This window comes from Petaurus breviceps, unplaced genomic scaffold (genome assembly GCF_028583685.1).
Source record: "Petaurus breviceps papuanus isolate PSGF00001 unplaced genomic scaffold, PetGlider_PUasm1.0 490, whole genome shotgun sequence".
In the NCBI taxonomy this organism is placed as follows: domain Eukaryota; kingdom Metazoa; phylum Chordata; class Mammalia; order Diprotodontia; family Petauridae; genus Petaurus; species Petaurus breviceps.
The window spans coordinates 13,385,395-13,398,203 of record NW_027186352.1 but is presented as its reverse complement, the minus strand read 5'-3'; the positions used below and the strand labels follow the sequence as shown (position 1 = coordinate 13,398,203).

General features: G+C 48.3%; 1 protein-coding gene across 5 annotated transcripts in view; it reads right to left on the bottom strand.

Moving 5' to 3' along the window:
- Positions 1–766: 766 nt before the first annotated feature.
- Positions 767–12,809, bottom strand: part of ATAD1 (ATPase family AAA domain containing 1) — a 48,215-nt gene continuing 36,172 nt past the window's right edge. For all 5 annotated transcript variants that reach the window (XM_069101790.1, XM_069101792.1, XM_069101791.1 and 2 more), the window contains 3 exons: positions 8,867–8,917; positions 4,228–4,361; positions 767–2,436 (listed from right to left, as the gene is read on the bottom strand). In XM_069101790.1, coding sequence (XP_068957891.1) covers positions 2,316–2,436; positions 4,228–4,361; positions 8,867–8,917 — 306 coding nt within the window. In that variant the 3' untranslated portion in view covers positions 767–2,315. The remainder of the gene's footprint in view (positions 2,437–4,227; positions 4,362–8,866; positions 8,918–12,809) is intronic.

Genomic DNA, 12,809 nt, shown 5'->3' with positions numbered 1-12,809 from the left:
CCCTGGATCAGCTAGCCCCCACAGCGGCCAGTCCCTGGATCAGCTAGCCCCCACAGCGGTCAGTCCCTGGATCAGCTAGCCCCCACAGCGGCCAGTCCCTGGATCAGCTAGCCCCCACAGTGGCCAGTCCTCAGAGCGGCCAGCCCCACAGAACATTGTACTAGGATGATCCTGCCACACCGCAAGTTTGGCATCTTTTTCCAGGGCCAGTTCTAGGGGGCACACAGACTGATTTAGAGACCACCAGGTCTCAAGGTGCCCCCTCAGCACTCCCTGGTGTTACCATCAGTTCTTGGGCTCGGGGGGCCGGGTACTGCTGGGGTATTCAGGTTTCAGAGTTAAGTGAGGGGGCTCTGGGGAGTTTGCCTTTGGGTGACTCTGGACCTGACCTCTCAGGCTCCAGATAACCAATAAGCCTGTCACTGACTTTGTGAGGCAACTGCAAAAATGGGCAGAATCCTTCTGAGCTGTGTCTCCCTAAGAGTGCCAGAGGTGGCCTGGGTCCTAACAATGACCTTGAGCACTGACTGTGCAGCAGTCCAGATGCCCCTAATTAACTCCTTGTTACAGTGTGGATGTCTGCCAGGCCCTCCCACCCCCTGACCACCTGGCTAGTACCAGAGGCTGCTCTCACTTGTGACAGGATTTCTCCCCAAGTGGCTCATTCCAATCCTGCCCTCAAGGAGAAGGTTCTAAGGCTGGACCCCCCGGGCTCAAAGGGACTGTCATCACCAAGTGCCAAAGAACTGATACAGGAGAGCACACAGTGGGTGGAGAAAGTCTCTGTGATCAGGGACCCCTTTATTACACATTTACAAAATCATGGTGTAGCACAGTGCACATCAACGTGAGAGGAATTCCTTATTTTTGGTGTCTTGTGTCACGTGATGGGCTGGCCATCACATGCTTGTAACTCTTTCCAAATGGCTTCTTCTCCATCATTTTCTCCACACTTCGAGACCTAAGTGATACATGGTAAGTTCTCTTATCCAGCATGAGGTATTCTAATCAATCAAATATTCCAGTTAACAGAAAAAGACCAAGAAAGCCAAGAACGCAGGGCATCAATCTGCAGAAAACTGTGGACGTAGTTTATTCTGGGATGTTTGGGAAGGTGCTTCAAGCCTGGGCCGCGACTGCAGTAATTGGCGATGCACGGAATGAAGCCCAAAAATGGGGCATGACAGAATTCTGGATAACAGAAGTGGCTGTACAAATAACTCACTTAGGCTCCCAGCAGACTCCAGAGATACTGGGAAATCTTCCTAAGTGTGTCTGCACTTACCCAAGTGCACCATTTATAACAATGCTCTAAAAAAATTTTTTTAAAGTTACAAAAAGAAATCATTCAGCACAAAATTCAACATCCTATACTTTCACATCTCTCCCTATTTTAGACTTATGCAAAGCCATGTAAATTCTGTTCAGTAAAATGTATTTGCCCAAAGCCAAAGAAAACATAACTTGAAACCATTTTAAAAAATCATTGTCTTGCTACAGAAAAATGTCTGTTGCACTGAATGAAAAAACGCCCAAAGAATCACATATTAACAGCACTGAAGATTCCAAACAAGCTGGGAAAACCTGTCCAATGCCCCCGTCTAAGCGAAGCCAGGATTCGAAGCAGCATCCCTATGACCGCCAAAGCCAGGGAGGCCCAGCCGGCCAGTTACACACCAGCTTGTTTCCATCTGCCATCTTGCCCATGGATCAAAGAGCGGCTGGTGACATCTGGCCGCCCTAACAGTGCATGACAGGGTCACATCTGGTCCTTTCACCCAACTGATGATTATGCTGGACTCAACCAATAACAACTAAAACCATGGAGAAATTCAACTGGAAAACAATGGACGTGGTGTGCCTGAGGACAGAACTGGAAACTTAACTCCTCTCTACAGAATGTGGTGCCATTTGATTCAGTGGCTAGATTAAAAAAAAAAGGTTTGGTATTCAAATCTCTCTAAAGAAAGTCAATATAAAATATGTAACACCACACACACACAAGACACACACACATACACTCACTCACTCACTCACTCATATCTATATACAGGCACAAGCACTTAATCTGTCCCCTCCTTTTCCGGTGACCCCAGAGGCTGCCCCTGGGAGTCAGAGGGGCCCTAGACAAGCACCTCTTCCCTCACAGTTCCTCGTGATCTTGGGCAGAGGTCACATCATTCATAAAACTGCCCAAGCATCGCCTGTCACTGTCCCAAGACCACCCCTCCTCCTCTCCTCCCTCCGCTCAGTGCCATGAGGACAAGCCGCCAAACCAGAGCACGGTGAACCATACAAACAAATGACCTTTACTCTTAATCTAAACAAACGTGGGTTAGAACATTCTGAAAAGCGGCATCCTTTGACTTCTTCATCTTCTCAATTGCCCGGTGCAGGTCCTGCTGTTGCACTGGCCGAATTTCATCTTCGTCATGGCTAAAATCCAAACAGAAACCCAAGACATTCAGGCTGTGATGTAAGGGGATACAAAGAGATGTCCAAAGGCCGGAAGCCATCTAATGGGCCCCGGCCCGTGCACCCGCAGGCCAAGAGCTTCTGGGCTGTGGGAGACCCAACTGAGACCACCCACTTTACTCCCACAGGACAAGGCTTCCCCTACCCCAAGGTTAGAAAGTGAATTCACCCAAATAAAATTCCAAACAGTCAAAAACAATGCTCCCATGAAGATCTGCCTGAGTTTTAAAACACACTGATTAAATTGAAAAGAACACAGGATTCTGGGTATGGATTCCATTGCACGTTGTTTGTGATGGGTTTCTTTCTCCTTGTATATTTTAACCAAGGACAATTCTTAATGAGTGAGTAAGTAAAGCTATTGCTTATAGTACAAGGCTTTTCTCTTGTGCTCCTCCCCAGGCTAGGACTTACAGAGACATCAAGTCCACACCACCACTTCTGAGGGCTCAGTTACTTGGCATGATTACTTGATTAATTCAGCAAGAAATAAATGGCGCTGATGCCTCTGGTCCTGGGGGCCTCAGCAGTTGGGTCAAGTTGCCCAAGCCGGTGTGTGCTAACCACTGCTTGGACAGTGGGCAGCTTTCATAAATGTCCTCAGCTCTGGGAGATCACAAAACAGAGCATATGGTCAGCAAACTGGGATCGCTCAGAAGGAGCCCAGAAATTCTCCTCGAAGGGCCTGCACACGGGCCGGTGCTCCGCCAGCAGGCCAGGACGGGCGGCTCACCAGGGCCCAGCCTGACTATGCCTTAGCTGCCCTGATAAGATTTGCACAAAACCTGCTTCTCAAGCTCATGGCTATACTGAGTCTTCTACTGTGTGAACTGGGGTATACACATGGCAGTGACTCCTTTTCAGCCCTGAGCCTCAGCATCATAGACACAGCTGGAAGCATGCTGATGAATGGTGATGTGGCCTATCTAGGATGGGCTCATCCTCCCGTGGGCTGCCAGCAGAGGAGGGTCAGCTCTGCTGCTTTTTGCTATTGTGAGCAGTCCAATCATTTTGTTTAAAAAAAAAAACAAACCAAAAAACTTGCCTTTAGGTCAATCATAGTAGAAGACTCAGGTGAGAGGTGGTTGAGGCCTGCTCCCCACACCCCTTTCACCTTTTAAAACCCCATAATGGGGGCTGCTGATGAAAGTGGCCTCAGGGGCGGCTAGGTGGTGCAGTGAGTAGAGCATCGGCCCTGGAGTCAGGAGGACCTGAGTTCAAATCTGGCCTCAGACACACACACACACACACACACACACACACACACACACACACACAACTAGTGGTGTGATCTTGGGCAAGTCACTTGACCCCAACTGCCCTTCAAAAAAAAAAAGAAAGAAAGAAAGTGGCCTCAGCCTCAGGCTTCACAAAGCTCAGAGAAACTGTGCTGGTTAGCACCCTGGCCATGAGGCAGAACACTCAGCTCCCAGGCCCGAAAGGACGAGGGGCTTCACTTCCCCCCTGTACTGGCTTAAACCATCTATCCTCAGGGCCTGCCTCAGCAGGGCATCCCTCGGTCCTGTGATGACCTGGCTCACGGCCCCAAAGGTTCAGCCTGGCGTCACCCCCTCACCCTGATGGGTACCTGGGCAGCCACATGCCAGGTCTCGGGGTGATGGATGATGGCTCATGGCTCAGAGAAAGGCTCTGTCCTCGCAGCATGTCTTTTGCTCAACAGGAGAGTCCCATTATGTACATGGTGAGCAAGCCCCGGGCCGTCAGGGCTGTGAGATGCCCACTAACACGTACCTTTCTTCTGAAGCAGAATTCACATATTCCCGGACACACAGGAGGGCAGCGTCTCGACACATTTCTTTCAAATCACTTCCTGAGAACCCATCGGTTTCTTTGGCGACTTCCAGCAGGTCCACGTGCCTGTCCACCTGAACCAAGGTAAAAAGGCCAGTAAATAAATGTTGTTTTACAGGCTGCTGCCAAAGCCCTCTGACAGCTGGGGAGGATCACAACTGCTCATTTTTCACAAGGCTTTGCTGTTTGCAGGAATGACTTAGACTACTGATCAAGAAAATCTTCCCAAGCCTCAGGAGATTTTCTAACACAAACTGTAATAGTTCGTGTGAACAAACGTGGAATCCAGAGGCGGGCCAGGGTGTGACAGGCCCTGGGGTATCCCTGGGGTTGGCCTCTCTTTACCCAGCATGCCTCTGGCCCCATGCCTGGCACCAAGACTCTAGCCTGCCTGCCTGCCTCTAATGACAAGGCCAGCACCATCTTCTGCTTCCGCAAGGCTGATTCCAGCGGCCCAAGAATGAAGTGGGAGCTTCTTCTCTATTCTGGTTTGGGATGAATTGGAATTGGCTCTGATATCACCTGGAGGTCACTGGGATGGGCACGGCCCTCCGCCAATGCGGGCTGCCATCCCTCTGGGGTTTTCTAGATGACCTTCAAGAGTAACTTGGCCAAAAAAGTCCTCCCTCTGCAAGGGCCCCCTGGAGTCAGAACTGATGCCAATGTAAACTGTGTTAATGGAGGAAGACGGAAACCATGGAGATGGGGACATTCCCTAGAGGTCAGAAGAGAGGCACGGGAGAACCTGGAAGCTCCATTTTCCTCTTGGCCTTGGTAATAACCATTATCACTGCAGCCAGCATTGACACTGAGCTCTGCAAGCACTTGACAAACGGTATTTCATGGGATCTCACGACAATCCCGGAGGGAGGCGCGATTATTGCTCCCATAAGTGAGGGGAAGGCAAAGAGAGGCTGAGTCAGCTGGCCAGGGTCCCAAAGCCAGCGAATGTCTGAGGCAGGATATGAACATGGCTCCTTTGGACTCCAGGTCTAGCCACCTGCCCATCTACCACCCCACTCGCTGCCTCCTTTGGCAGACGGTTTTTACAAGCTGGTGATAAGCCTTCGTACACAGGGAGAATCAAGTCCAAGGCAGTCCTAAAGCCCAGGCTATGCTCTCCCCATCCTGCTCTGGGGAAGTCTGAGGGCAGGGCAAGGAGGCACGATTTCCCTGACTCCCCCATATTCCACCAAGCAAAGCTTTGTTCAGGTTAACAAACACCTTGTTTCAAACACCAGGAACCCCAGCACCCTTTCATAGCCCACTATGTTATATCACTCCAAGAGCCAGACAAGCTACATCCTGAAACCAAGGCACGAGAGTTCGGATGAGCTTAAGGCATAGGGGAGAAGTCACTCTGCTACATGGAGTTATACAGAGGAAAGGAGGGTTGGGTAGGGCAGCCACCAAGCCACACCAAAGAATGACACCCCTGAGAGTGGGGGCTATTTCATAATTCAGGTGCATGCATTAGAGGGAGCCCAGTGTGTGCTGAGGGGCAGTAGGCCATTCTGGAAGGGGCCCCAGGACACATGGAGGCACAAGACCCAGACCCAAGCCTGTCTCAGTCTCTTCGTCCACCAAATGAGGGTGCTGGACCAGGCAATCAGCCAATCCTTCTCTTGCTAAGAGCAAAGCTTTCTCTGCCACTCGGTCGGAGCTCAGGGACAGGTGGCTCCTGCCTGGATCCGTGACTTAGAAGCCTTAACCCCATGGCCACCTCTGGCTCACCAATATATCCCTACAGTCTGGGAGCACGGCCATGGCAAAATCTTAAGTAGGTGCTGAATCCCTGCCTGCAGGTCAGGAGGCTGCTGCCTTCCTTCTTGGAATCCACTTTCCAAAGGCAGAATCTTTCTGGTGTCTGGGAGAAAGCACAGGGTGCCCACAGCGAACAGGTCAGACACCCAGAGACACCAAGGGAGGCATCAAGCAGTGATGTCTGCTGGTCCAGAATGGTGGGGATCCAGGTCAAAGGTAGATTCCTCCCAGTGTCGGATCTGCAGATAACATTGTGTCAGCTGCACCAAGCCCCAAAGCAGCGCAGAGCTTCCTGTGAGAGGCCTGGAATCTGGCCTCACCATCCACATGGGAGATGCACCAAAGAAGTCTGGGAGGAGCTGATCTGTGAGTCCCTACCTGGGACAGTGAAGGCAGCCCCAAGCTGGACAGGGGAAGCACAGGCCAGACCAGGAAACTCCAAAGCTCTTCTAATGACCTCAGACCTCCCAAGGACATAGCAAGATGTGAAATGCAACAACATTTCTGTGGAATTCATAATGAACTTCACACAAGCGGGTGACAGAGATGTGCGAGGTGGGAGGTGGGCTGCTATCGGTGGCCAAGAAAAATGGGAGCCAAAGATGTCACTGAAGAGATGCAGGACAGGACGACTTGCTGGGCTGTCCACACAGTGACAGTGTGGGATGACAGGGCGGCCCACTGGTGTATCCCACTGGTATCTTTCCCACATCAGCAAAGAGGAAGGAAAGTCGAGTGATGGACAGAATGAGCTCAAAGGCAGCTGGCAAGAGGCACACTGGGAGACAGGCATGGATGGGCTGCAATAAGCACCTCGGGAGGCCTGAGAGCTGGGACATACCTGGGGCCCCCCAGTCCCACCAAGCCCTGGGTGTGACGGAGTAACTAAACTCACAAGGAGGAGTGAACCCTGGCCTGGAGGAGACTCCGACGGACAAGGGAGGGGCAAGAGTCATACCCGCCACGAACCAAAGTGCTTGTTAATAATCCAGCCTTATGTAACAGGAAAAAGTCAGCCTCATTATGGATCAAGCTCATCAACTGTTTGTAAACTGGTCAGGAGGCACCTCCGAGATTCCAAACACGGTCCGAGCATGACCAGGGCAATGCTTCTGGAATGAGGACAGAGCCTCCCACGGCTCCTAAGGAAAAGCCTGTGTCTGGATGGAGCCGATCCGATGCAACTGTTTCAATAAAATGTCTTTCATATCACAGCTTAAGGTGAGCAGGCAGAAGCTTCAGTTTGTGGCTTTGCTTTGAAACTCTGAGGAGGAAAAAGATCTCAGGGCTTGTTTTGTTTCTTTAAGTTTGCTCTTAAAAGTGTGTCTGAAGAACAACAATTAAACACTTCAAACAGTGACCGTACTAATTACACAGTAGCACGCTGAGAGGCTGCGTCATCTCCCCACCAAACACCCAGCAGCGAAGAAACAGCGAGAGGAAATACAGTCACAGAAAGCCGCTTCTTCTCTTGGACAAGAGATACGCAGAACACGGGGTCATCAGCTTACATCCCAAGTCTGCACATGATGAGGAAAGTACCGCGTGACCGCGGGAGAACTCACTCCCATCCCTCACCTGAAGGCGGGGCGGCTGTCAGTCTCTAGGAACGGGGCTGTGTGCCCTGGGTACATTAGTCAACAGTAAGAAGAAGGTGCCCCCGTGGGGAGCCATGAAGCAGAGGGGTGACCATCTTGTATCCTCTACTTCTCTAGGCCAGGATTGTTGGCCCTCCACAAGGGAAATCACCCTGAGAATCTCCATCAGAAAAGGCAGACAGCGACGCAGCATGGGAGGGCTTCCTCCGACCCTTGTAAGCTGGTCAGAAGGGGACGAGCGTGCATGCTGCAGCTGGGCAAGGTCAGCGATGTCGGCCCCCCGTTTTGCCAGCCGTGGTCAGAGGGCACCACAAATCTCCGTGAGCCTTAGCCAATTCGGGCACTATCCCTGTGGAACACCTTCGCTTTCCTCTCACTTACATCTCCGTACTGAAGGACATGGACATAAGCCATCAACACGATGCTATCAAGAAGGAATCCTCAGACAATGGGAGCCACCCTCTTCCCAATCCCTTCCCTAATGGTTCATAAATAGCTCTTCCTGCCAAAGCCCCAATAAGCCCCCTAAGAGCCCCAAAGTCTGTTCCCCAGCACCACTAATGCTTGTGTTGTGACCTCCACTTTAGAATGGAACAAGGTCTCAGTGAGGGAAAGGACTTGCCCAGGATCACACGCTGGGAAATGGGAAGAGCTGAATTGGAACCTGAGCCCTCCTGACTCACATCCCCTGCTCACTCCACAGCAACATCATGCCCTTTAGTCCTGAACCAGCTTCATCACATGCTCCAGTTACACTGGGGGTGGCATCCAAGCCATGATGTCAGCGGGGTTGGACGGCCAGTCCTCTGTAGCTGGCCTGCTACGAGAACTGCCGGGGGTGGGGGTGAGAAGGCCAGTGCTTTGTTCCTGGGTAGGCAGCCCCCTGCCCTGTAGTCTTGGCCACTTCTGCTGGAACACCTCTTTCTGATCCGTAGCCTCGAGCCAGAAAACAAAAGCCCTTGTTGGCCTTCCATTCAGGCCCTTCCCAGCCACTGGTTCAAAATAAAGATGACTGGAGCTTCATCCCAAATCTTTTTAGATTTTGGGTGACAATCTACACAACCACCAAAAACAGCTCCTTCAAAGAAGAGGAAGCTAGTATTTGCATGCACCGCTCCCAAGCAGACACGTTCAGGAGAACTGACATCAGGCTCTTTGCCCCCTACAAATAAAATACTACCATGGCCCATGAAAAAAGGGAACAATTTTCTACTTACATTTTCATTTTTCAAAATCAGCTTCAGGATGGCCTCTCTCTGTTTTAAAGCCTGGTAACAAAAATGGGATAATTCAGTCACTGTATTTTATAAAGAGCTGTTCTAATATTCCTTTCTTTCTTCCAAATTTCCCGTGATTTGGACACTGCTAAGTGGTACCTCAAAAAGATATGTCCCACTAAGAAATAGAATGGTGGATCAGTGGAATAGGTTAGGTACACGAGACACAGCAGTCAATGACTATAGTAATCTACTGTTTGATAAACCCAAAGACTCCAGCTTCTGGGATAAGAACTCACTATCTGACAAAAACAGCTGGGAAAACTAGAAAACAGTATGGCAGAAACTGGGCAGAGACCAATACCTTTTTTTTTTTTTTTAAAGCAATCGGGGTTAAGTAACTTGCTCAAGGTTATATGGCCAGTTATTTCTGGGTGTGGTGCTGAGTATCTGAGCCTGGATTTGATCCCCAGGTCATCCCAACACTGGAGCCGGTGCTCTTACTTGCTGTGCTACCTGGCCGCCCCAGAGACCAATATCTTACACCGTTACCAAAATCAAGTCTAAATGGGTTCATGATATAGATGGAAAGGCTGATACTATAAGCAATCTGGGAGAACAAGGAATAGTTTACCTGTCAGATTTATGGAGAAGGGAAGAATTTACGACCAAACAAGAGATAGAGAGAAATGGATAATTTTGATTACATTAAATTGAAAAGTTTTTGTACAAACAAAGCCAATGCAACCAAGATTAGGAGGGAAGCAGAAAATTGGGAAAGAATTTTTACAATGAAGGTCTCTGATAAAGGCCACATTTCTTTTTTTTTTTTTTTTAAGCAATCAGGGTTAAGTAACTTGCTCAAGGTTACACGGCCAGTTATTTCTGGGTGTGGTGCTGAGTATCTGAGCCCGGATTTGATACAGGTCATCCTGACACTGGAGCCGGTGCTCTTACTCGCTGAGCCACCTGGCCGCCCCTAAAGGCCACATTTCTAAAATATACAGAGACCCAAGTCAAATTTATAAGGATACAAGTCATTCCCCAATTGATAAATGGTCAAAGGATACAAACAGCCAGTTTTCAGAGGAAGAAATTAAAGATATCTATAATCACATGAAAAAATGTTCTAATTACTATTGATTAGAGAAATGTAAATCAAAACAACTCTTAGGTACCACATCTTACCTGTCAGACTGGTTAACACGACAAAACAGGAAAATGATAAATGCTGGAGAAGATGTGGGAAAATTGGAACACTAATGCATTGTTGGTGGAGTTAAGAACTGAACCAACCATTCTGGTGAGCAATTTGGAACTATGCCCAAAGGGCTATAAAAAGTGTGCAAACACCCTTTGCCCCAGCAATACCACTTCTAGGGCTATATCCCAAAGAGATCAAACAAGCAGGAAGAGGACCCACATGTACAAAAATATTTATAGTGGCTCTTTTTGTGGTGACAAAGAACTGTAAATCAAGAGGATGCCCATCAACTGGGGAATGGCTAAACAAGCTGTGGTCTATGGATGTAATGGAATACTATTGTGCTGTAAGAAATGAGGAGCAGACGGACTTCATAATAACCTAGGAGACTTATACAAACAGATGCTGAGTGAGGAGAGCAGAACCAGGAGAACATTGTACACAATTACAGACACACCGTATCTGTGATGACTGACTTTGATAGACTGGGCTCCTCTCAGCAATGTGAGGCTATAAGACAACGCCAAACGACTCATGATGGAAAGGGCTGTCCACATCCAGAGAAAGAACTACAGAGTCTGAATGCAGATGGAAGCAAACGACTTGCTCTCCTCTCTCTCTTTTGTGTTTTGTTTCTTCTTTTTTGTGGTTCATTCCATTGGTTGTAATTCTTCTTCACAACCTGACTATTGTGAAAATGTTTAAAGTGAAGGGATATGTAGAATCTATTTTGGATTACATGCCATCTTGGGGGGGAGGGGGAGAAAATTTGGAGCTCAAAAACTTGTGGGAACTGAATGTTGTAAACTAAAAATAAATAATTTTTTTTTTAAAAAGCTACTTCCCAGGAAAAAGAGGAAATTCAAATCTGTTTTAGTACTTGTTAGCAGCTCTATGTAGGTTGGAACCAACCGCCAGTTGAAGTAAGCTCTGGCAACGTCCAAACTAAAAACTCCTTTCCCCTTGAAAACTGGTTCCCAGCCTGTGAGCCAAGGACTCTCAGGGAGCCCCAGAGCTATTGAAATCCAGATGTGCATCAAACCTGGCCATTCTGACTTTTATCTAAAACCAACAAAGTATGCCCAAGTATGTCACATCCAGGTGACAGGACTGAATCACTGCTTTACACCCAATGCAGGAGGGTCTGACTTATCAAATACAAAGTCACAGCAGCTTTGTGTGAGCATGTCTTCCACATGTATGTGTATCTATATTGGGGACTTACACCAGTACAACATGAGGGAGTCTGTGAAGTATGCTGATGTTAAAATGGGGTGCCCACTCTAAAAAGGAGGGGAACCGCTGCCTGGGAAATTCTGAAAGCAAGCCTTTCATTGAGGAAGCTTCTGTCATCTCTCCCCCTCCAATAAATCCTTAACCATTTACAGAGCAGCAAAAAGCCCCTGACCTCCCCCATCTGAAGCCACAGCACCTGGGCCTCCCCAAGTCCTGACCCAAATCTTCTCTTGACAGCCCTACAGCAGTGCTTGTGTAGAAATCGATGGGAGGATTTTGTATCTCAACAATATCAATTATTAGTAGGAAGTTTATCAGCTTACTCCATGTATAGCATGTAATAGAACCAGGGAGCACAAATGGTTTTTTTCTTAGTAATAATTTTCTCTTACCCCCCCCTTATTACTGAGAACAGAATTAGCTGCAATGAATATGAAATCAACAGAGCTGTAAAAACCATGTGCTGTACCTGTACTCTGGGCCTGTTTAGGAAGGCAGCCAAGAACTTGGATTGGAGTTTAAGTAAAAAAAAAAAAAAGAAACCTTTGGCTCCGGGAGGGGTTTTTAAGCACATTTACTCACCCACTCTTATGCCCTAGTCATGCACTAAGAACACACTTAATGACCTTGTTTAATTGGGAAGTGAACACAAGAATCGATTGGGAAAATGGTGGAACATCCACTAAAGCACTCCCGAGGTCACCTAAGAAAAGAGAGCTTTCGGTAAATGTCCCAAACGGGCTTTTGGACCTCACTCTCAAAGCCTGAAAACAACTTTCAACTTTGCCCCCGTTTCCTCCTCTGCTCGTGTGGAGTCATCAAAGGGCTTTGTTTTCTTTTGGAACCAAGAGCCTGTTCAAACAGAAGAGGGGAAAGTCTCATGCTTTCTGTAGCACTGAAATCAGGAGTGAATGCTGCAGAACTTCAGATAGCCAGAGAAAATCAAAATGAATTCCTGGGCTTTAAAAATGGCTCTAATTAATGGATCAAATCAAGTTCCCACCTGCTTTCCTCACCCTGAGGAAATTTGTTCAGGAGTTGGAAAAGGTGAGGGGGTCAAGGAGAGCTTCATCAACGAATCAGCCAATTTTCTTTCCCACCCCCACACAAAAATTAAAAGATGCAAAGTCAAAGAAAACTCTGTTTCCAGTTTCTTTAAAATTCCAAAGTTTAGAAAAGGTCACTCTGTGTGAATCTGTTGACTTTGGCTACACTACAGGGAAAGAAGTGTGTCACCACCGCCTGCCCAGTCCGTGTCCAATGACTTAGCAGCTGGTTAGCCCCATTCTGTCACTCTCCCCTTGGTCTATTCCCATCCCTCTGATTGCCCCTGCCCCTCGATGGGTCCTGGGCCCCCAGGGCTGCTCCAGACATAGGCAAATTTGACAGATCCTAGACTATGAGCTACTTATTCTTATTCTTGTTTACAGAGGAGACAGGATCCTGCTGAAGCTTCTTTTTGCATAAGGATGGGGCCAGAGCTCAAGGCAGCATCTCAAAAAA